Raw genomic sequence first — 25,253 nt, 5'->3', positions numbered from 1 at the left:
CCCAAAGCTTCGGCCCACCCACCGTCTTTGGTTCCAGGCCTCCTCTCTGTGAACCATGGTGGTGCTTATGTTGGGTCGATCATCGTTTCACTTTTTAAACACTGACCTATAATTCCCCATTAGCAGTGGAGCTGTGTGATTGTCTTCTAGCCTTCTGAGCGCTGGCTCCACTCCTCTCCTGCTACTTTGCTTTTGTTTAGGCTCTTGCCATGAGTTGACAGACAGCTATCCACCCTGGCTCCGGCATTTACACCCCTCTGGTGTTTGAACTTAGGGATCATGGGCTGGTTTTTATGCCTAAGAAAACTTTGAACAGACATATGTTCGTATTATCACAAACAGGCTCTCAAGAATGATAAAAAATACATGTGGACACATTGAGAAAGCACAGGGTAAAAAAAAAAAAAACTGGAAGACAATATTGTTCGTATTTTTCAATATAAAATGATTTTTACAGAAAGTCATAAATTTATTCATTTCAGTCAGTCAGCTGAGATGTAGGTGGAGATTGTGCTGGTTTCTGATAATGGCAGGCAATACAGAGAAGCTTCTCCTTGGCTGGGGGACAATCATATACAGTTTCCAAATTCTTGTCTTCCCCAATGTGTCATTCCCCTTTTCTCTTATACTCCCAGGTTTGCCATTAAACCACAGGCTAAGATTCAGTTCCCTTTAGTTCAAGACAAAAGGCGTGTGAAAGCGAAACATTTTCAAACCTTTATTCAGTGGTCTCTCGCTCTCTGTGAGTCTGAGACGCATGTTGGCTGGCTGAGAAACCCCGAGCCGTGTGTGTTAGTCATTTCCAAGTTGTGGGGGTTCTGCTCCCACAATGCACTGCTGAATTCCTTTAACATATGGCACATCAGGAAAGGGGTGGTTGACCTCTGGCTTCCAAAGGGTCCCATGAGACGGCCCGGTCTGGCTATGCCATCATCACTAGCTGCAAGACCGTTTGTGACTGGTAGTGCAATTATCTCACATCTTCTTACCTTTCCCTTGAATTCGGTGTTCAGCTCAGTGTCCTCGCGACTTTTCAACAGTGGACGTTCCTTCTTTTGTAGTGAAAGTGCAGATCCCTGATGCTTGTCGGTTGGTGCCATATATCATTTCCACACATGCAATCCATTAAGGTAGAGTCAGGAGAAAGCACAGGAAGTCCTTCTGAAAATGTGCTAGTCTACTTTCAGCTGTTTCCAGAGAGCGTTGCCAGCACCCCTGCACTTCCTCCCTGTGTGATTTGCAGAGCGTTTAGTCATGAACACTGTCAGATGTCCACCAGCTCAGGCCTTAGCTCAGTGTGAAGAACAAATGACACTCACAATGGCCTTAACGCATTTTCCATTGCTGGCGGGTAAAATATATCAAACCACGCCTTTGTATGCAATGAATAGAGGGCTGATATAAGAATATTTTTGACTGTAGACCGAATTTAATTTAGTTAATTTAACAGCACACTCTTTTGTAAAAATGAAGAACATATGAGCACATTAGATTATTAATAATGAATGGAAATATTAATAATATCAATACATTACGAATATTATATGAATGTTCCCACACTTTCTTAAATGTTTTCTCTGCTTTAAACTTTGTCCTTAGCATTGTTATCATAATAACTGTTAATAATAAAGGCTGTTAACTTTAACATGTTGGATCACCTTAATCGTTCCCAAAAGCCCCATGAACCAAATGCCCAAAGAGCCATTCCTGTACCAAAATATAATCAAGCAAACATGACCTCTGTCAGCAGCGGACATCGATCGAGACTAGACCCCTCCAACAGGTGCACTTCTCCCAGTCGCCCCGGGCTTCTAATTGATGACTCCCCAATATCAAAGGATGTACTAATAACGGCTTAGGGCACCCTGCAGAAACGGACGCCTCCTGAGGGGGCCGGTGGAGGAGGAGGTGGAGGGGCGTGAGGGTCAGGTCCGGGCGGGGGGGGGGGGGGGGGGGGCACTCCGGGCCTCTGCTTGTGGTGGAGAATGGTCCTGTGTGAGTGGGAATGGCTGAGGACCAATGGCTGAAGCTGTTACACAGGGTGCACCACCACAGTCTTTGGAACAGCTGCAGCGAGCTGAATAGGACGTCTCTTTGTGTCCTAAAAAAAACCCAGATCTGCCACCAATTATCTGTGTCTGTCTCCCAAGAGAAATTCTCCTAACACTTTCAAGGAGCGTTTGGGATAGGGGGAAGGGGCGGGGCTGTGTGCGATTTGGGGGCGGCCATTCGGGAGACGGGATTGGTTGGTTTTGAACCCATCTTCCTGTGAAGCTGGAGTCAAAGACACATCATGGCCATGGCTGGAGCAAAGTGAGAACTATGATACAGGAAATGCCTCGGATGACTGAGACAGTGAAGCCTGGTTGTTCTTAGACACCTCAGACTTTGGGTAAATAATAAACAGGGCACATAAAGATACTTTTGGAGAGAACAGGGTCTTTTGATATAGTAAATTTCACAGCTACAACATGATATGTAACTGAAAAACTGAATCAAGGAATTGAGTGCTGATGCTGTTGGGCTATACTTGTAGAGTGATGTTCAACAGAATAGTCATATAAAATAATCATATTCAGTGTAGGTCTTGACTAAAGAAATGCGCATTCAGGCATAATTGTCCACTGAATGGGTTCCGGTCACACAGGTCAAAGAGGAGGCCTTGGCATTAAATGGTTGAGCTTAACATTTTCACCCATGTGCTAAGCATTATGTGTTAATTGCAGTTAACAGCTTAGTGTTTAGCACAGCCTCGTTAGGAATACTTTACTGCTTCCACAGAATTTATTCAGCAGTGACAGGCACAACTGGCATTATGAATACTGCTATTGAAAGTGCCTAAATTGCCACGTTATTAGAGCTCTTTTGAAGAGGGTCAGCCCACCACGACTTGCATTCAGTTTACTTCACTAGTAAGCAATGAAATAGAATTCTTCTAACATGTACAGGCAAATCCAAACTAAAAAAATAAAAAATATTGGAAACAAGAGGAGATAACGATGAGTTTCATTGCCACGATAAATGCTCTTTTCAGAAGTTTTACACCATTGTGATTATTATCCTTTTTTAGTGAATCTGTGATGTGCTGATCTCAGACCTTGTTTGTAGAACCTTCCGGATGGTATGGTATGCTGTGTGTGACCTATGCCCTCAAGGGGGATGGGCATATTATTGAATGGGTATAGAATGACTGAGCTGCCAGTGACCCCGGTGCGACCCCTGCTTTTCAGTCATGCACGGTGGCCAGTAGTGACGGCTCTGGTTGGTCTTTACCTGTCAGAGCAGGACTCACACTAAAGACCCACAGTGTGGGAGAAGGAAATCAAAACAAGAAGAAAAAAAAACAAGAGAAAAAGTGCACAAACTGGCCTCTCGCTGGCATGCGGGAAAGAACACTCTTCAGGACTTCTGGACTCTTCAGGACTTCATCACTGGCCAACCCAGGTAGGGAAACACAGAAATCCCTCCCCACACTTAAAGAGCCATTCACCAAATTATTTAATGATATATCTTTGGTTGATATATCTTATATCTTTGGTTAGATTTTTTTTACCCCATAAACTTTCATAGGGTCACTATTTTTAGAATACACACATATCTTGTGTCAGCTGACTGTAATTTAGAAATGACCACCAGATATTCAGAGAACTGAAATTTAGTGGTAATAGAAGAACAGAGATGCCTGGTGTCGTAACGCTGTAGTCTGTCTTTCACTGGGTCCTAGCGTGCCTTTGAAAAGGTAGGTGCTATACACACACACACACACACACACACACACACACACACACACACACACACACACATGGGCAGTTGAAAGATGAGTCTGTCAACATGGGCTGGAGCTTTGTCTGACTGCCTTTGTTCCTGGCCCTCTGTTTGTCCTGGGGCTTCTTCTAGCCTGGGCTGCCTGTCCAAGGCGACAAGAATAATTCAGCTTGGGTAACAAAGAAAAGTTTGGAAGTGTTAAAAGTGTGAAGACCGCATCAGGAAATCCTTGAGCAGGCAGGCTGAGGTAAAACGCTGCAGAAACAACAGAGCTGCCTTCCAACAGCTTAACAAATGTGCAACAGACAGGTTTACCTTGCTTACTGTCAGCAAGTTCAACACTAGTGCTCGGCTGGTGGGCTGCCACGGATGTTCTTAATCCCAACGGCTGGGGCTGCATAAACCACACCAGTTCATCCCACGCCAGGCCCACCTAGCCTTTGAGAGCAAAGCAAGTCTCTTTCAAAAACAAATTAAATAAATAATGTCCATGAATTGTTGAAGGGAATATCTTGGGGCATATTTTGCTCTAAAACCTACTCCGTTCCCAAACTTTAACGATACGTATATGATAAGAGCACCAGCTCCCTGGAAGGCCTGGATCTATAGGCCAGCATGAGCGGCCTCCTTGTAAAAAGCCAACGGAGCTTGTATTTCTGCTTGACCAGTTTAAGGACACCCCCCCCCCCCCCCCCCCCCCCTTGATCTCTGAGAGAATGGGAGTCAATCACCCTGCTATCACAGCTGGAAGAATTAAAATAGAAATGTATTCCTGCTCCTTTCCCCGCGGGAGTTCTGTTTGTGTTCTAAAGAAGTATTTAAAACTTTGCCTTACCTAGGGGAACATGGTGGGGGGGGGGGGGGGGGGGGGGGGGGGGGGCACTGGTTGTGTGTGTGTGTGTGGGGGGGGGGGTCTTGAAATGGGGCAGGGAGCCAGTGCAGAAAGCTTTCTATAGTCAGCTGATGATTCCTCTACATTTGTCTGTATACTGTAAATCTGCTCTGCTCTGCTGCAGTTGGTCTTTCCCTTCAGTGCAATGCCCATGGTGGTGTAGGGAAGGAGGAGTGGAGGGGGGGTGTTACCTGTTGCCTGAAAACAGTTGTGCTATTATGTGCTCTTCCCTGGGGAGGCCGTGGGCTTGTTCTACAGCCGCTAAAAGACTTGGCCGTGGAGTCGAAGGCACATCTGGTCCATTTGAAGAGCGCAGATGCTGCATGGAGACTTGTCCTCCAGACGTTCTGGTGTAAAGGAAAAGCCTTCAGCCAGGACGAGACTGCAGTATCTGTGCGCACACAAAGGGCTCATGGATGCAGCCTGCACACCGAGAAAACATTCCAGCTGGAGACAGAGTGATGGACATGTGTGGCTGTCATTTTCACAAGCCTCTGACAGAAACCAATCAATAAGCAAAGATTAGCAATATTATCCATTTAAGTGCACATCTATTTACGGGCAATGCACAGTAATCAGTTGTAGCCAACACTACAACACACAAAAGTAAGCTCCACCTTTATTTTTTAATATGCATTACATATTAAAAATCGTTTTGTAGTTTCATCATATTATGATTTGCTCAGTAGTAGAATCAGACCGCTCAGTTATACCTCTTTCTCAATATTATGCTTAGCGTTACATAAGTGAAACACAGATTAACTGTCAAGAACATTTTCATATCCTGACTTCTTTCACTTTCTTTCACTGAGGGTTTTTAGAAGCCAGTACTGATTCATTCGGCGAGTGGACTGGAAAACACAGGCCAGCACCTGGCACAGTTTGAATGATATGATAGTTTATGGCTATGCTCATGTCCATATGACTAAGTTTTCATCAGTCTTCAAACTTAAATAATCAGTCTGTAAACAGCAGGTTTCCAGGCGACATAGATCACTGCTTAACACACACACACACACACACACACACACACACACACACACACACACACACACACAGCTGAAGGTGTAGTGGGATGGCCAGTGACCTGTTCTGCAGTGTAGTGTTGATGGAAAATCAGGGCAGTGTTGCATACAGACAGACTTTGTGTGAAGCAGGAGGTGGGGGCGTGTGGGGGTGGGGGAGACACAGCTCCACTTGGCCCTGGAGAGTCACTGCAGTGGGGCTTCTGCATCCTGCTAGTACCCAGGGAGAAGAAGCTTCCTGGAAGGCGGCCTGTTGACCGTCTGCACTGCCTATCCCAGCCAACACCTTTCCAAGAGCTGAAAAGTTAATCTCCAATCAGTGGACAGTGGAAGAAGACCAGTACCAACAACTTTTTTACATTATCCATCCTTCGAAGAGACTTTTGGCCAATTGCCCATCCATTCATCCATCCATCCATCCATCCATCTGGAGTCTCTGAAGAAGGCTAAAAGCCTCATATGTGAACAGAAGAACTACAATGCGAGCTGAAATGTGGCTCGGGCATCAGTGGTTACTTTGAGGACGCGAGCGAAAACAATGGAGGAAAGTGAGACGAAAGTGTTGGTCCCTGCGTCTGGCGGACCGCTCGTCCTCGTTGTCTCCCCCACCTTGGGTGTGTGTTCTCCTGAGACGAAGGCTCGGGGATACAGAGGCCTCCACTTGGATATGCTCCAGGTCCACATCTGCTCCTCTCTCCCTCTCATATTTTCACAGTTGCTGAGCTGTTAGCTCTGGATGCACACACACACACACACACACACACACACACACACACACACACACACACACACACATACACATACACATACACATACACACACACACACACACACACACACACACACACACACACACACACACAGGCATATTTCATTTCAGTATGTTTTGCTCATATCTTCAAGATTATAGTGGAGTATGTTTAATAAATAGCAGTTTCTAGATTTCACACTTGGTTATGATACTTGGTTCCTGTGATAGTCAGATAATTACAGTATAACAAAGGTCTTGAAATTGAGTCTTCTTATGAGAACGGGTGGGAAGATCATCACATGGGAGCAATTAAACCGAAAAATGGAGCAACATCATCACACAAAAGTGTAGAGGTCCGCGTGAGCACACACACGACTGTAGCTTGGTATCTTCACACTCAAGCCCAATGTTCCAGCAGCAAGGTTGACTGATTTCCATGTAGACAACAAAGCGCGGCTGTAAATTGCTCTGCATTGGAACATCTGCCAGACCTCGTAAATGTGTAAACGATACCCAAAACCATCGTCTCCCCTGGCTCTGTGGGCATTTATATACCGCAGGCGGGACCACTGAGAAGACCAAGGAAGAGGAGGTGTGAGAGAAAGAAAGACAAATAAATCCCCAGCAATTAGCAGAACATGCTACTCTCTCTTTCTCTCTCCCTCCCTCTCTCTCTCTCTCTCTCTATCTCTTCTTCTCTCTCTTTGTAACTCGTGTCTGTGGCTGGGTCCCTCTGGCCCCTCCCCCACGAGGCTTCTTCCAATGCTGCACTGTGTTTGAACCCACCGTGAATGGCGGCAACAGTTCAGCCTAACCGCTCCTCACTGTGCCGAGGCTCTGGGGCTGATCCGCTGACCTCCTTCACACACCCGGCGTCTGCTGTGGGGGTGCAGGATGGGTCACGTAGAACCGTGAAGGGGTGATTGGGTTGAGAGCTGGGTGAGGGGAGGGGGCGGGGGTCGGGGGCGGGGCCGGGGCGGGGGCTGGAGGCGGAGTGGGGATGGTCCAGTCAGACAAAGCGTTGCCAGGCCCCTTGAACAAGGCTCAGAGACACAGGGGGAAGCGATCGCGTCCAATTACAGGAAACGAGCCGTGATGTGCCAAAGCAACTCTGGCCACACTGTCAGGGCTGCAGTGGATGGCTAGGCTGGATGGAGACTTAACCCAGTTACGTTTGTGCTACTTGGTGAACTCAGGGCATCTATCACTGCAGTAAGTGTCACATCACCACGAATCCTCACTAATTCTCACTGACGAGCATCACGCCACTGTGCTGTAGGTCACGGTCGGTGCTGTGTTTACTGAAAAAAACCACCTGCAACATCAGACGATCTTTCTGCAGCACTGTGAAGCTCATGTTCAATATTATTATGTGATTCCATACCTCTGAAACAGTGTTCTAACTGTAATTCCACATTAGTAACACAGCGAGACTAAGACACTCGGCATAACAAAGAGCAGGTATTAATTTGTGAGAGCCCGTGAAACAGAAGATGAGAAGCAGCTTTGTGGGTGGATCAGAGAGGCCGTATATTTATATGCACAAATGCATGAAGTCAATGCGTCAAGAGCCACAAAAGCAAGAAGTGAAAATGATACTGGATTGGCTAATCCTGTGCACCCCCCCCCCCCCCCCCCTTCCAAACTCCTCCGTTGGGACAATCACTCCCAGATGGAAAACCTCAGATGTAATCCGTTCCGACGGGTCCTCCTCTTCGGCGAGACGCTACGCTTTCACCTCGTTCTGGCAGAGGCCAGTTTTACGTGACAACAGCGTGTAAACTCCGTAACTCGGTAGACTGGGGTGATGAATCAAGAGCTGAGTCACTGTCCAATCTCTGGAAGTCCAATCTCACTGCACCTGCATCCACAGGCAACCGTGATGGGTCCAGCTAGCTCCAATGTGAGTTTAACGGGCAAACGATACCATCAGACACCCTCTACCCCGTTTATCTCTCTCTGAGCGTCACCACAACACGGCTGCCAGGAATAATTTGGGGGGGGGGGGGGGGGGGGGGGGGGTACGTCGTGGACGCAGCTTCAACGCCACTGAAGTGGGTGGTGGGAGTCGCCCCGCTACGAGAGCATGGCGGTGTTTATGGGATTGTTACAAATTTCGCCATCGCTGCTGGGTTGAAAGTGGTCAACCACTCGAAAACGTCCCCCGCAAACAGCGGCCCTGTGGTCACACACTGCCCACTGATGGAGTGCCCATCACACACTGTGCTTGATGAGACTACAATCTTTGGATAGCTACAGGGTGTTTCTAAAGAATGAATGATTTTAATTACGAGAGTGGTGAGGGAATCTGACTGTGTTTACGTTATTGTTCGGTGAAATCACTGGTTGGGGCAGGAGATGAATGATTGCGTAGTTATACAGTGAAGATTAAATCTAATCTCCGCTGTTGCTTAATATAGTTTCAGCCAACCAGGATATATTACAACATGTGCAGACAACAGCATCATATCATCTTGAACCACCTTTTATCTTACCGCCTGAATCTCCAGCCTGTTGGGTGTGCAGTGGGAAGAGTAGTGTGGAAGAACTCTGCAAAATGTAAGATGTCTCAAAGTTTGGTGTTGGGAGGGGGCTGAGGGGCATGATGAAGAGATGAGTGCAGCACAGAACAGAACACCCTCTACTCCCCTACACCCTAGACCACACCCTCTACACCCCTACACCCTAGACCACACCCTCTACTCCCCTACACCCTAGACCACACCCTCTACACCCCTACACCCTAGACCACACCCTCTACTCCCCTACACCCTAGACCACACCCTCTACTCCCTACACCCTAGACCACACCCTCTACACCCCTACACCCTAGACCACACCCTCTACACCCCTACACCCTAGACCACACCCTCTACACCCCTACACCCTAGACCACACCCTCTACTCCCCTACACCCTAGACCACACCCTCTACTCCCCTACACTTTAGACCACACCCTCTACTCCCCTACACCCTAGACCACACCCTCTACTCCCCTACACCCTAGACCACACCCTCTACACCCCTACACCCTAGACCACACCCTCTACTCCCCTACACCCTAGACCACACCCTCTACTCCCCTACACCCTAGACCACACCCTCTACTCCCTACACCCTAGACCACACCCTCTACTCCCTACACCCTAGACCACACCCTCTACTCCCCTACACTTTAGACCACACCCTCTACTCCCCTACACCCTAGACCACACCCTCTACTCCACTACACCCTAGACCACACCCTCTACTCCCCTACACCCTAGACCACACCCTCTACTCCCCTACACCCTAGACCACACCCTCTACTCCCCTACACCCTAGACCACACCCTCTACTCCCTACACCCTAGACCACACCCTCTACTCCCTACACCCTAGACTACACCCTAGACCACACCCTCTACTCCCTACACCCTAGACCACACCCTCTACTCCCTACACCCTAGACCACACCCTCTACTCCCTACCTTTCCTTTTGTCCACACCCTCTACTCCCTACACCCTAGACCACACCCTCTACTCCCTACCTTTCCTTTTGTCCTCTAGATGACCTGTCATTCTAACAGAACAGGAGCATAGCACAACCTGTTACTTTGCACATCTCACTCCGTTAGACCTCATTTCACATCTAAGACAAAGCTTCAAACATGGGACCTGATGTAGCACCACAACCCACAAGTCACGGTGCTGTTTAATGGCCAGATATGCTTTGCCAGTTGTTCAAGTCCACTTTTGCAATCAGCCACCTAGCTGTCTCTGTAAGCCTGCTGATAGGGGAGGCGTAATAATGTGTCACTGGACCTTGGAGGTGTTGGGCTGTGAGTTTTCTCACCAGGCCCTGGGCAGCGTGACTGATTCTGGAGTATCGCATGAGCCAGAAACGAGTACGAAGAGGTGAGTGTCTCTCTGAGGGTTTAATCCCCCCCTGTGGCCCCCCATGGCCACCTCCCTATTGCTCCTTTATTCAGCAGACTGATTTATGGCAGCACACAAAGGGGAGAAACAACAACCGTGTCACTGCCGTGTCTTTGATAAACGAGCGGGAGCAGCGCGGAGCTCTCGCTGCAGCTCCTCATGAGCAGGAGCGTCTCGACCTGTCTGGCTCCATGCCTCAGCCAAAGGGAGGTGTGTGTCTGCACAAAATCAGCGTATGCAAGCCCAGTAGGAGAAGAGGGGGAATGAGAGAGGAGGCATCATCACAGTCAAAACTGAAGAGCACCTCCGTAAACATGCTCTCATTCCAGTACGGTCCAGGTCAGCATCTCATCCGAAATGTACTGTGTGTTTTTGTGAGTGATATAGCACAGCAGACTAAAAAAACTGGATGTGCCCAAACACACTGAAACATAAAATCAAAACACACCAAAATATAATTTCAAAATACACAGAAACACAAAATTCAAGCAACCCTAAACTCAAAAACAAAGTCAGCAAAACAAAATCAACACCTCTAAGACCTCGTTCCACCCCCGTGTCTCCCCTCACCTCACACTGTCTCACCCGTGTCTCCCCTCACCTCTTACACTGTCTCACCCGTGTCTTCCCTTACTTCTCACACTGTTGTCTCACCCGTGTCTCCCCTCACCTCTTACACCGTTGTCTCACCCCTGTCTCCCCTCACCTCTCACACTGTCTCACCCGTGTCTCCCCTAACTTCTCACACTGTTGTCTCACCCGTGTCTCCCCTCACCTCTCACACTGTCTCCCCTCACCTCTCACACTGTTGTCTCACCCCTGTCTCCCCTCACCTCTCACACTGTTGTCTCACCCGTGTCTCCCCTCACCTCTCACACTGTTGTCTCACCCGTGTCTCCCCCTAACCCAACACAAGGCTCTTCTTCCCTCCAAATGAAAATTCTTTTGGAAAGTCATTTTATATCACTCTTTGAACGTGCACTGAACTGTAAAACCACCCCATTGGAAACAAAATAAAAGGACTGTGGAGGAGAGGGGAGGAGAGGGGGATGAGAGAGGAGGAGAGGGGAATGAGATGGTCAGGAAGAATGGGGCTGGAGAAGGAGATTTATAATTCTTTGCGGGCTTTTGGTATTAACCCAAACACCACTGCTGTCAGCAGCTCATGAAGGGAGGGGTGAGGGGGCCAATGTTCAGTGTTAATTGGCACTTTGTAAGCTTGGAGCCTTCACTCTGTAAGAGGTGGAGGGGGGAGTGTGAAAGTGTGTGTGAGTGTGTGGAAGAGTGAGAGAGAGAGAGAGAGAGAGAGAGGAAGAGAGAAAGAAAGAAAGAGAGAGACCTCTTGTTCTTGTTGGTCCTTGTTGAGGGTATTTACGGTTCAATTCTTATCCTTTGTTAATTGGTCTTTCGCTCTTCTATGGAAGGGGGGGGATTCCCCCTCAACCCTCCTCCCCCCACTTAGCCAGGCACCCCATCACCCCAACCCCTACCCCCCACACCATCACCCCAACCCCTACCCCCCACACCATCACCCCAACCCCTACCCCCCACACCATCACCCCAACCCCTACCCCCCACACCAACACCCCCAACATCACTCTCTGATCCTCCCCAGAAAAGTGGGAAGAGTAGCGGAGGGCTGAAGCACTCACAGCTCCACCATACGGAGCAGCACATGGAGCCTCGTGAAACCCACACATCTAAGATACTTTCAAACACCGACTATGATGCCCTCTTATTTCACCAACGCAACCAACGCAAGATCAACAATTCAACAAACTAACGATATCAAACTATACTAAAGCAGATCACAACAAACCCAAAGCCATTTGCAGCCAGAGAGCAGCTCAGCTTGAGTCTGATGGCATTCTTTGTGCTCTTCACAAGCCTGAACCAAGAAGGTGTTTCACAAAAAACCCTGAGCTGAGCTTAGCTGTCAATCCTCCCGACAAAGAAACAGAAGGACAGTGTCACCCACACCCTCGGTATGAGTTTGGACACGGGCGAGGAGACTTGCATAGAGAGAAAGGGAGAAAGAAGTGCTAGGGATAGATGAAAAGGGGAAGAGTGGGAGGGCGGAGACAGAACGGGAGGGCGGAGACAGAACGGGAGGGCGGAGACATGGGTTGGCCGGGCTGTGGCCCATTTCACAGAACCTCTTGCCTCTTCTTCCCCTTCACCAAATGCATAAACAATAACACTGGCCACACTGAAAAGACACAGGCGTCAACCATTGTTCGCTTGAGAGCCGACCGATGTCCAGAATGTGAACTGTAGCTCACACCGTCTCCTTCTCCTCAGCCTCTCTGACGCTGACACTGTCATCCTCTGAACCGCCGTGTTTCAGGTTCAAATGTGGGGCAGACTTTAAAGATGGCTGAATCATAAACATCATAAACGGATTTGTATTTATTTTTTTAATGACTCATTTGCATTGTTCTGAAGAAACAGTAACAGATGTCAGATGTGTACAGCTATTCTGCACAAGATTCTCCCAGGGACATGCGATGAAATCGTGTATTCATGCACACATAAATGCAAATTCCTCGAGTTTCTTTGAAGTTGAGTCTCACACCTCAGAAAGCCAAGATCACCCAGAGACTCCGCCACTGTCAGACTACAGTCTGCTCGGTCACATGGGAATGAGCCGCTACGGCCGACCCCGTGTCGGCAACCGTGTCCATCGGAGACAGTGATGTATGAACCATGGCATTGGCCTGCCAGCAACTCTCCTCTCCTCCTCTCTCTCATGGGAGATTCATCAACGTTCAAACCTACAAGTTCTGCCAATCTTCTCTTTGGAGACAAAAACCAACATCACCTGGGTCAACCTGAAGAGCAGATATATACTAACTGTGCAGCAGGATGAATGGAGATTGTTCATAGGTAGCGCTGTCGGTGTGAAAGCAAAACACAACATACAGACAGAACGACGGAGAGACAGAACGACGGAGAGACAGAACGTTCCAAGCATGTGTGCTGGACTGCTAGAGTCATGGCGACGCTAAGGCGGGGGAGGGGATTTATTGCCCAGCATTACGAGCAGTAATCTGTTGCAGGTGTTACTGGCTGCTACCCGATGCACTGAAGCCCTAACCCCACGAGGCCCCAGTGAGTGTGTGCGTGTGTGTTTTGGTGTATGTGTGTGTGGTGGAGAAAGTAAGAGAAAGTGTTTGTGTGAAAGTGTGAGATTAGGGGAAAAGTTTGTGCTTACCCACAGGCGGAATATAGGTCACTGGAACCATTTATGGCAACCTGAGTGCTTCCTCATACTCCCTTTTATCATTATATCATCTAAATATATATTTGCATCATATCTAAAGACATGTAATCCAGATTACCCATAGTCCCTGTGCACACCCGTAGTCCCAGTCCCATCTCTGCTATCATCCCTGAGCCTCTTTACATGCCTTGAAAATTAATCGAGAAGGGTCTGCACGTTAGTGTGTGTTACACGGGGCCCAGGTGGTGTTGAACACACATATAGTAGACAATCTATTTGTATTGCACCGTATAACTGTAGGTACTACTAGCAATTAAGTAACCCCCTCCTGTCACGGATTATTCCTAATTTAGTAAACTGCAGTGAATATTTATGTAATTATAACTGAATTATGCAATTTCACTTTCATGGTCAGTTAAAACTCATAGCATTATTAAGTTTCTGAAACAGGAAACGACCGCCAATAGCCAGAAAACTTGAAAAACAGAGAAGGGATGACCAACTTTGCGTATTTTTGTCAAATAACTGAACCATCAGTATGACAAGTCAAAATGTTAAAGCGTTGCCACTATAAAAAAAGAAGGCCACTGCCCCCTACTGGAAAATGTAATTATTGCAATAAAAATTATTAAAACTGGATTGTACACGGGAAAGGCTGGACAGCAAATAAAACTGTATAACACACTTATACAGTAATAACCCACAACTCAATTTACGGGAATTAAAAAACATCGATCTGAAAATCACATAAGCTTTTTCCTGCAGCTTATCTGTCCCCACCAGCCCCTAAGACCAGGGCACCCAGAATGAAGACAGAGAGCATCATCTCATCACTGAAGCAAGAAGAGAGGACTGTATGATAATCTACGCTCGGTCATTGACATGGCATTCTCATTCAGTAACCGCAGTATCTAACAGACAGCAGACTTAAATAGAAAACATTAAAGTTGCAGTAAGACACATACCACACAGTCCCTGTTACCATCACCATTTGATTGTTTATATACTTTTTTGTACGAGGTAAAGGAGTGTAGGAAGACACAGGTGAAGGGTCCTACATGGAGTTGAGGCGATAACTTTCAGTGACTCAGACAATGACAAGTTAACCTGATTCCCCCTGTGTCCTTACACACAAAAATAATTGTAAAACTTTTAAGGGTATTTTCTGTCTGTATAGTAGTGCTCATGTTCAGTAGTTACAAAACATTTATAAAAAAATATAGCATACAATAATTGAAGGTGCAATATAAAAGCACAATAATATATCATATAACGATACATACAAGGACAATAATATATTCTTACTTCTTTGAACACCAATATATTATTTTGATCATAATCATTCCTCTGATTTCATATTGAGCACCAGTTGTATATTCCCCAGTCTCTATAAAAGATGTGTGAACACTTATGGCAGATTGTTGTAAGAATTCCGAATCATCAGATCTCTGTAGTATGGAAACCAGTCTCTGAAGAGTGTACAATAGTAGGTGTACCAGGGGTAGAAGATTTCAGTCTGACGAAGGGCTCCAGCCTTAATTATCTGCCATGCAGCCTCGTGAGCAGGGTAAGGGCTTATGTCTATGTAGCCTCTGTGTTCAAGAACAGAAAAGATCCATATTAGAGCTGCACAATATATCGTTGGTTAATCATTATTGTGGTTCTGGTCTTTGTAACACTGTTATCACAGAAGGCTGCAGCTCAGCCCTCTAGCAAATCCCAGGCATTTTTTTCCTATAACAAAAGTACTTGCAAAGGATATTTACTCATGAACAAGCATAAATGATTGAACCTTGACCCTTGCCCCTCCCTTTACAGTGGAAAGGGCACTGGGTGGAAGGATGAAGCCCACTACAGTGTGCCCTGCTGCATAAACTCTACACATTTGTCCCATAGTGTCAGGCTGCTGCACATTTGTCAATACAAACCAGCAAAGTGACAGAAATAGACCTTCTGCTGTCAGTAGAGCCTTTCTAAAACTACACATGCTCCTGGTTCCCCAATTTAGACGTAGCCAATTCCCAGCATAACCAGTGTCACACCTGCATGCTTCCATTTCCTCTAAGAGGATGAAGACCAATATGATGAAGACCAATTTGATGAAGGCCTCCTCCGATGTGCATGCAGCTCTGTATGGGTTGCAACAGCAGGACAGTTTCACACGCTCAACAGCAGGACAGTGCCATACACTCCACAGCAGGACAGTTTCACACACTCAACGGCAGGACAGTGCCATACACTCAACGGCAGGACAGTGCCATACACTCAACGGCAGGACAGTTTCACACACTCAACGGCAGGACAGTTTCACACACTCAACGGCAGGACAGTTTCACACACTCAACGGCAGGACAGTGCCACCCAGAGAGACAACGATGCACTTGAGACTCCCACAGATCAAAACATCTAGTCCGCTTTGGCTTACTTGACTTTCTCCATGGCGGAATCTGTGTCTACATAGCCCAGGATACAGATGCTGATAGAAACGTTACTCTGCTTCATAGCCAACTCATGCTGTAGACTCCCAAAGAAGCCGTTGACTGCAAACTTGGTGGCAATGTATGGCAAGGCATAGGGTGAACAGAGTTTTCCTGTGGAGCATAATTTGACAACATTAACTAATGGCAGTGCTGGACTAAATTTTAGTCAGCGAGGGCTCTGAAGGTTGCTCTCTCACCGATCAAGGAGGAGACGACCACGATCGATCCCTTGCTTTTCTCAAGGGCCGGTAAAGCCTTTTGAGTCATCTGCACGTAACTGTGGAAATTCACCTTCGCGCAACACAAGTACAAAGGAGAGGTAACAAATCTCAGTGCGCCAGCTGAATTTTAAACGCACGCAGAAGGACGGTGCTCTTTGTACAAATGACTTTGGCTGCAATAAACTAAGGAAAGGTCATTCCATGACCACGCTCTAATTCATCTTAAACCGAAAGTGTCTTCACATACTTCCATAAGCCATCGTGTGTGATCCACATCTCCATCCCACATCTGGTACGGGCTAGGTCCGATGTGGTTTAACACTATGTAGTCCAGTCCTCCGAGCTGCTCCTCTGCGTACTCCACGACCCCGTCGGCATCAGTGGGATTGGCCATATCTGCTGGGATATACGTTATCTTCTGAGCTCCCAGATCCTGACACTTCTTTGCAACCTGCAACGAGACAGTGGTGGCAGAATCACACACAGCAGACAATGAGAATCACGAGCAGGAGAGACAGCCAAACAACTTGGACTTTGACATACAGTAGTCAAGGAACTTAAACATGTTACATTTTGTAATAAGGTCCAGCCACACTAACCTTGTTTAGGACATGTTCCCTTCTTGCTGTGATAACAATTTGAGCTCCCAACTTGGCATAATGGTATGCCACCTGCTCCCCAATGCCAGTGCTAGCACCAGTTACTAACACCCTCGCTCCCTTCAGAGACTCTGGGCAGAACAGGAAGGTAGACCCAAATGTATTAAAATTACAGCATTCATGTACAAAGGTAAGTGACATTAGACAATCATTTCATGGCATGCCTCCTTTCTTTTGAGACTAATATGATATAGTAGAAACATGACAAACCCCTGCTTTAAAAAGGTCAGCTGCCTTTGTATGTGTAAAACAGTTACTGCAAACATACAAACCATCTATTTACAGACATCTTGATAACTGCGTCCATACATTGTTTGTAAATTAATCGATTAAGTAGTGCGCGTTTAAATCTTATAAATAAGATTTAAATAAGAAATCTTTAAATAAGATTTAAATTCAAACCGTCTACTAGTGTTTGAATTTAAATGCATTTTCAGTAGCATACTGAACACATAAACGTATGAAGTGCATAAACGCTAACAGGACAGGGGGAACCTTACCTCCACTAAAATACGGCTCATACCATTGAAACGCAATTAAAGCGGCGCTCAGACTCCCAAACAAAAATATTTTGACGCCAAACTTCATTTTAGCAGGAAACCTGTTAGTGTCGTTGGTGGGAAACCAAACTGTCAGCTAGGACGTGATGTATGAGGAGAGGAGTTGGTTTATTCCAACCGTCTTGAAGAAAAAGAAAAATGAAAACGGCGTAGACACGGAAGTGTGAAGTGTTCAGATGACGCAGCCCGTACACAGGTGGGAGTAAAGTGCAACAAAACAACAACAATAATAACAATATAAACAACAACAACAACAACAACAACAACAACAACAACAACAATAATAATAATAATAATAATAATAATAATAATAATAATAATAATAATAATAATAATAATATGAATTCTGTCTATGGTGAATTGACCTGCTAGCTACATTTATTTATTTCGAAAAAAAAAAAAGTTATTTGTTGCTGGCTAAAATTACAGTAGCGAACTACTCCACCTGAATGTCGGCTGACAGGTAAATTAATGAAGGTATGTTATTCTAATCAGAGCATAGTAACATAAATGTCACTAACCTCACTAACTTAGATAACTTATCCGACTATAGATAATATATATTTGAGGTTTTTTTTACTCCGAATGACCATAAACCCGGAATTCAAATTCTGGCAACTTTATTTGCACCGCATCTTCTTCCTGGTCGCGTTTGCCCTTGTGTGCAGTTAGCTGCTCGGAGAGCTAGTTGGTTATCTAGCTAGTGAAATAATAACTATATACTAATACACACATTTGCATTTAGGCAACCGCAGCTCTTGTGAAGCCATGACAAAGATGTTTCCAGTAGTCAAGTGAGTTTCAGTCTTCGTTAACAAAGCGCATGAAATGTTTTCCTAGCTAGCTAGCTAGCCGGTGGCTAATCGCTTATGGCATCTAGATCCATTTAACAGGGTTTTATTTTAAAGTGGACTTTTATCACATTTTGTCATATTGTATAAAACCCTCATTGACGCCAAAATGTTGGAAAACACATTATGTTAATGCAGCTGCTAGCTGACTTGACTAACTCATGTATAAAAGAGCTTGTTTATCTAGACAGGTGGCGTTCAAGGGCAATAGTGTTGGGCGAGTTAGGCTCATACTCCTGAATGAGAGGGTTAGGGTGTGACTGTCCACCTGTGTCCTGATGGGACCTTTCCGTATTGTTAGTATCGTTTCGTATTTATTTGAGTGCTTGTGTGCTTCGCCTCACAGAATGTGGATTCATATTTGACTATTTCTTTGTAACTACTTTTATTTGAAGCGTAGTGGACCTTCCTTCTCATGTACCTACAGGCTTGCCACGAAGGTGGGCATCGCTGGAGGAGCAGTATATGTGGCCTACGACTCGGGACTGCTTGGGGACAGTAAAGAGGGTTCAGTAGCCCTGAGCAAGGCTACAGCGGCCATTCCTCCTGCAGTGGATGAATGGGCCAAGTACTTTGGCTTTGAAGTAAAGTATACTTAAAACATTTGGAAACCCTATATTGCATAGTTAGATTTTTAGCATTCCAGCTTGCTCTTCGTGGGACAAAGGAAAGAGATGCAAACTTGGATATGAATTGGAGTAGTGAGTGCACAGCTTGCATAGCAGAATACCTTTACTGTCTTCTGAAAATAACACACAGCCATTAATGTCCAAAAGTTTAGCTGTCACGAATGTTAGTACACCTCACAGTGCACATGTCCAAATTGTGCACATAGTGTCAATTTTATGTGTGACCACTGCACAGGTTCCTACTGGATGGTGTCATGGACATGATGGATGTTACACCGTGCTCAATAGGGTTATGACTTTTATACAACCTCGTTTCCCTGTATCATAATTTGATGAGCTTTCATTTAAGATTAAATAAAATATTACATTCAAGGCAATTTGATAAAAAAACCTCACGCACAAAATGATTTGACTGTCCTGGCTGACGGCGCACAGCGTTATACGATGTTCTGGAAAATTCTATACATTTCTCTGCTACATAAATTATTGCACAAGTCGGTTTCATGACTTATGTTATATACAGTATATATATATATATATATATATATATATATATATATATATATATATATACAGTATATATATATATATATATATATATATATATATATATATATGTATGTGTGTGTATATATCTGTATATATATATATGTATATATATGTATATATATATATATAGTTGATACAATTACATAAAATGCTAAAATGCCTACATAAATAACATTTCAAAGTGGTTTGTGCGTGACCTTTTTCAATATTTTAATGGAATAAACGTCATTTTAGTCATTAATAGTCAAAAGTTCATTCATTCGTGCTACAGGAAATAATGTTTGAGAAAAAAAATCAAAAAGTCATCACCCTAGTGCTCAGTTGGGTGTAGGTCTGGAGACATGCTTGGCTCGTTTGTCACCTTTACCTCCGGCTTCCTCAGCAAGGCAGTTTGGGGTCGTTATCATGTTGGAAACCTGCAGTGTGGCCCAGTTTACTCAGGGAGGGGCTCATGCTCTGCTCGTCACGGTACATGTTGGATTCCCCAGTGCCAACAGCACTCGTGCAGCTCCAGACCTTGATACCACCAGCAGCTCGACTGTTGGCTTGTCTTCAAACCATTTTGGGGCTTTCTTGTGCATCGAGTTCAGAAGAGGCTTTGTTCTTCGATGACGGTCGACACTGGCAATGCCTAATCCGACTGTCACCCATCCTGGAAAACCGCCGTACGACCATGGTCACCATGCTATAACTCAGTTTCAGGGTGTTGGCAGTCTTATAAGCTGGTTTTGTACAGAGCAACAATTCTCGCTACTCAAGTTGTGAATCCACTACTCTTTATCCAAGTTCCAAGTTTCATTTTTTTTAGTGTTGACCCATGAAAAGATCTACTAAAATATTAACAGAGATGTCAGGGGTGTACTTATGTTTGTGAGATTCTGTATAGTCGTCATTTACTTCCCAGCATGCAGGATAAGCAGAGTACTGCAGGTCAAAATCAATAAATGTTTTTAAATTAACCATAAGCGTTTCTGTATGAATGCAGAAGGACATATCTGTAAGATTCCAGTATAACTGATTTTATTTTGTTTCAGCTTCCTGCAACTCCTAAACTCGAGTTCTCTCCTGTGGATGCATGGAATTCAGGTAAAATTATTTTCTGTGGAATGTGCCGTGGTCTTTATTCTGTTTAATGTCAGCTATGTTATAAACTATGCAATGATTACTTCTGAAATCTGGATTTCAAAAATTTTTTGCACAGGAGTCAAGAAGTCTGTCCACGCTCTGTCAATCGCCCCGACTGTATTCTGTGACTACACTATTCAAGGATTTCAGTATCTGAAAGATTTGATCAAATGAGCACTGACCTTGTCACAATTAGCCAACAATAAGACTACAGCCATGGCTCCAGTGGATGAATCTCTAATGGTGTACAGTTTGCTTCACATGGAAATAGTTTCCCACATGTAGACGTCTCTGACTGACAAGCTAAATTCAAGGGACAGCAAGACGGAAACCAGAAGATATTACAAGTGTTGTTGCAAGGGCCTTTGTATTGGTGTTACAAAACTTGATACCTGTTCTAAAGGTATTGGTTGTCTAGTAAAATTAATACACAGATAACCAAGTGTGAAGGAAAGATTTTATTTATCGTATATAATTTTTTTTTTCCTTCCCTGTTCTTGATTGGCATATTCACACTGAAGTGTCATTTGATGTATAACTAATTGCACTGTGCATTCTTGAAGGTAAAATAAATCCTGACAGTTTGACAGCTGTAATTTGTATGTTAATGCTAAAATGTAAATCAGGCTTTAGCTTTGCCCTGCAATGTTATATAAACTGTATTAAGATGTAGTATTACTTAAAGAAAGTATGGATGATTAAGGGCTCTATTTACAAGATGAACCTCTGAGGAAACGTCCACTTCTGCACAACATGTTGCAGTGCACATATGTGGGGCCCGTTTCATTCTCTCGAGTGTAGCTGGATTAGTACAAACCCACAGGCATACTGCAGTTAAAGCATACTGTGTTATCAGCACATGTTAATGAGCAATTTCACACTTCAATTAGTGTTGTTTGTTGTCATTCCATCATTAATGTTGTTTGTAAACACGTTGTCATTCAGGATTGGTTTCGTATTACGGCATGTCTGTGTGTGGCTGCAGGAGGGACTCGGCTGCAAAATGCAAAGCACGGATGTCTGTGCAATGCCTGTAAGAGCTGAAGCAAAGCACTTGATCTTGTGCTGCTTTGATACAGGATTATATCATCAGTGCAACAACCGCATGCGAGCGAACCTTGCTTTTTGTAATGCGGACGTTTTTGGACACCGTCTCCACTTTCACTGTGAAACGAAAGACTAGGTGCAACAGTAGACCAACCACACAGCGAGAGTCTCAGACGCTGCAACATGCAGTGTGTAAAAATCGCTCATCTGCTGCACCACTTAGAGTTTCAATTGACTCCAGGAAGTAATATCAGCACGCAAACCGAGTACCAGGAGCTTCATAAAAGTTCCCTTGGTCAAGCAGCCGCACATGTTTTAAGATCACAATACACAATGCCAAGGTTCTGCTGGAGTGCTGTAAAGCATACCACCACTAGACTGGAAATGTCCTATAGGGAGGGTTCGTTACACTGACGGTCTGCTCCACGCTCTGGGTGGGACCAGTCTAGGAGCTTTCATGCTCCTGGCTATGTCCAAATCCAACAGTAAAGGTTGATGGAGGTGGAATGAGGATCTGAAGGTGTTTTTCAGGCTTTGGTGTAGGCCTATTACTTTCAGCAAAGAGAAGTGGTAATGCTACAGCATATTCTCGAACGATTCCAAGGTGGCAGCATCTTGAAGAAGGCCCTCTGCTCCTCCAGTACGAATCTACCCCCCGCACCAAGGAGGTTTCACATCGTTTTACAAGTTTGCCTCAACAGAGCCTTGATCTCAACCCTGCTGAACACTTGGGAAGAACTGGAGCACAGGTTGCAAGCCAGGCCCCCTTGTCCAACCTCACATCAGTGCCAGACCTCACAATCTTTTAACCTCGATACTTCACAAATTCTCACGGCCATACATTTGGCTGTGTTTTTGACATTGGTTAAGTTCATTCGTGTGTTCTGCAGTAAGGGGAAGCCTGTGTCGGGCCTTTCTGCTCCTCATGAAAGCAACAAAAGGTGATGGTGAACAAAAGTGTGGTGATGAGGTGTATTTACTGTGGTTTCCATCAAAGGATCCAAAGCCAACTCTGTGTTTCGGTTTTCATCAGGCTCCCTAAGACGCCTGAGTAAAATGAATTGGTGTTTAATTTTCATTCAGCGCCAACCATATAAAAAATTAAAAATTACATTCCAATATCAAACAATATCACTTTCACTGTACTACATTTTCAATATGTGAGGATTCTGAAACTATTGGTGAGGACAAACAAAGGTATTTTACTCAGTTAAGGAACTGGCTTATGTTTTGATTGTGTATCTTTATTTAGTCACAAATGTGAACAACAATTACATGAAATTAGAAGCAACACAAAGTGAAAATGCCTCAAACCTATTTCCCAATAACTTTTTTAATCCAGACTCGGTACTTTGAAATGTCAGTAAAGACATTTGGCACATTTGGATAGTCACAATTATTATGTAAGTTGAAAGAAATGATTCCCACTGCTACACCATTACACACCAATGGCCCACCAGAGTCGCCCTGCAAGGAAATAAGAAATATCAGAAGAACAAAGAATCTGATTAATTGCCTGACACCTGTTTCAGTAGAACATTGTGTCACCTGCTGAGGAGAAACATCTTGTTTCCATCTTACCTGGCACGCACCACTCTTGGTTTCATTGTCACCTGCACATAGCACTCTTGCTGGGAGTTTAATATCCACTTTTGTCCACATCTCCTTGCAAAGTTTTAAATCTGTGATGGGCACGTCAGTGACCCGAAGATCATCCACAATGTTTTGAGCTTCAGTTTTGCCCCATCCTGCAATCTGGCACTTTTGGTTGGGCCTGACTGGTTTGTCTGCCCTCGGGATTTTGACAGTCTTTAAAGCTTTATTCCTCATGGTGCTCTTGGAAAGCTTTAAGTATTTGTGACAGAAAGAATTCACGTTATCAGATGTTTGCCTTGCACATGTCAAAATATTAGGACTTTAAGAGCAATACTATACCTTTAGAAGCATGATGTCCCCACCGTCTTGGACACGTTTATATGTTGGGTATTTGTATTTATTTTCAACTGCATATTTTTGCAGATTGTTATCCGTTGGTTTTATGTTTTCAGTACCAATGACCACAGTCATTTGGCCCCCTTGCATTTGACTATAAGAAGGACATTTCACTTTTAGTACAAATCAAAGTGCAAACACAGTGCTGCTTACCAACAGCAACAGGACACCAACAGAATACCTCTTGTCACAGTGTGCAGCGGTGAGAACATAACGGGGGTGTATAAGAAATCCACCACAGTGGTGTTTCCCGTTGAACTGCACTGACGCCATGAATCCCAGTGTGTTCTTCTGGGCTTTCCTCCCATTAATAATGTGCCCTCCATGGGTGTCTGGAAGAAGTGCTCGGTGAAATCAGAGTCTGCTCAAAACCGTTCGGCACATTTCAGTCTTGCATTAATGACTAAGCACTTACCTTTACATGTAAGGGTGCTGAGAGCTACAGCAAACAGCAGTCCGTGCAGTGCATTCATCTCGGCAGTTAAACTCAGAATCAGAGACCACTCTGGTTATTTATGTGCTCTTCAAGACCTGCTCGTTGTGGTTTTAAACAATGCCCCCACCTCTTTCTCACAACGAGCACAGTACATGATATCCTGACAGTGCATATTGTACTATATCATTTCTAATATTAATATAATATTAGATATTTAAATATGTAAATATATTACATTTAAATTTGTTGAAAACATGCATTAATACTACTCATTTTGACAACTTATAAATCATATCAACAGTTGAAATCATACATGTCAGCACTGAAGTGGCTGAGTGTCACCGGGGGGGTGGAGGGCCCTTGTGTATGGTTACCAGTGGCCTACTTATTGCTGTGTGTTTTTCAGTAGAACACTGAGTTCGAAATGAGACTGATGTTTAATCACTTGAATAATAAAATTGGCTCTATGTTTCACTTCTGCCTCCTGTATTCAACCTCCTACAATGTGCATCTGCATATATTTGTTTTGTTTTTATCAGGATATTGTACCAGGATATTGTACACAACATTTACAAATGTACTACTTTGACAGAGATGCTCCTCAAAATAATACTTTGATAAGCAGACTGGATTGACTGTATAAGGAGGTCATAGGGTAATTTATTTATTTATTGACATTTTGATTGATCATTTTCTGATTCTGTAAACAAACAAACAAAAAAAGTGTGTTGCGTATATATCACAACCGAAATTCAATTCAACTATTTGAATTACAGCTTGAACGACGTAGCCTACTATTACTTTCATTGCATCTGCAATATCATTATTACAGATGTGTGGATGTAGTGGATGCCAAAGGTTTGTGCTGTTTAACAGAGCTCCGTTTTCTATGCAGGGTTGAGTCATATATTCCCACCACACTGCTGTGAGTGACTGAGGCTTACCGTAAAGATCTCGTCTCGCGACCTTCAGACCCTGACCACCAACTAGGAAAAGAGCAGCTCTGTGATGCAAATGACAAACGTAACCACACAGTTCCTTTAAAGAGTGGTGGACCATATATACTCGGTCATATCATGTGAAAAAGCAAGGTTAATATGGTCTCAAAATGCACATCATTTCATAACTGGT

The 25,253-nt window shown here is 44.6% G+C and overlaps 3 protein-coding genes across 4 annotated transcripts; 1 reads left to right on the top strand and 2 right to left on the bottom strand.

Annotated features, from left to right (window-relative positions):
- Positions 1–14,213: 14,213 nt before the first annotated feature.
- On the bottom strand, positions 14,214–18,090 carry hsd11b1la (hydroxysteroid (11-beta) dehydrogenase 1-like a). 2 transcript variants are annotated; one of them, XM_077024445.1, is made up of 7 exons: positions 18,015–18,090; positions 17,434–17,614; positions 16,874–17,004; positions 16,522–16,725; positions 16,251–16,344; positions 15,999–16,164; positions 14,214–15,165 (listed from the first exon to the last, which is right to left on the bottom strand). In XM_077024445.1, exons 2-7 carry the CDS (start codon positions 17,519–17,521, stop codon positions 14,982–14,984), a joined length of 867 nt encoding a protein of 288 aa, XP_076880560.1. In that variant the 5' UTR covers positions 17,522–17,614; positions 18,015–18,090; the 3' UTR covers positions 14,214–14,981. The 2 variants fall into 2 exon arrangements, with proteins under 2 accessions (XP_076880560.1, XP_076880559.1); XM_077024444.1 differs by having other exon boundaries at positions 17,939–18,062.
- A 29-nt stretch (positions 18,091–18,119) lies between these two features.
- On the top strand, positions 18,120–21,243 carry micos13 (mitochondrial contact site and cristae organizing system subunit 13). The gene is made up of 4 exons (XM_077024446.1): positions 18,120–18,287; positions 18,772–18,928; positions 20,557–20,608; positions 20,724–21,243. The coding sequence occupies exons 1-4, from the start codon at positions 18,262–18,264 to the stop codon at positions 20,819–20,821; spliced, it is 333 nt and encodes a 110-aa protein (XP_076880561.1). The 5' UTR covers positions 18,120–18,261; the 3' UTR covers positions 20,822–21,243.
- Positions 21,244–22,928: 1,685 nt separating this feature from the next.
- Positions 22,929–24,178, bottom strand: LOC143528384 (granzyme B). The gene is made up of 5 exons (XM_077024099.1): positions 24,102–24,178; positions 23,868–24,018; positions 23,630–23,780; positions 23,276–23,539; positions 22,929–23,161 (listed from the first exon to the last, which is right to left on the bottom strand). Exons 1-5 carry the CDS (start codon positions 24,157–24,159, stop codon positions 23,009–23,011), a joined length of 777 nt encoding a protein of 258 aa, XP_076880214.1. The 5' UTR covers positions 24,160–24,178; the 3' UTR covers positions 22,929–23,008.
- Between the last annotated feature and the right edge of the window lie 1,075 nt (positions 24,179–25,253).

Source organism: Brachyhypopomus gauderio, chromosome 12 (assembly GCF_052324685.1).
Source record: "Brachyhypopomus gauderio isolate BG-103 chromosome 12, BGAUD_0.2, whole genome shotgun sequence".
In the NCBI taxonomy this organism is placed as follows: domain Eukaryota; kingdom Metazoa; phylum Chordata; class Actinopteri; order Gymnotiformes; family Hypopomidae; genus Brachyhypopomus; species Brachyhypopomus gauderio.
The sequence above is the reverse complement of the archived record's forward strand: the minus strand, read 5'-3'. Positions and strand labels throughout refer to the sequence as shown.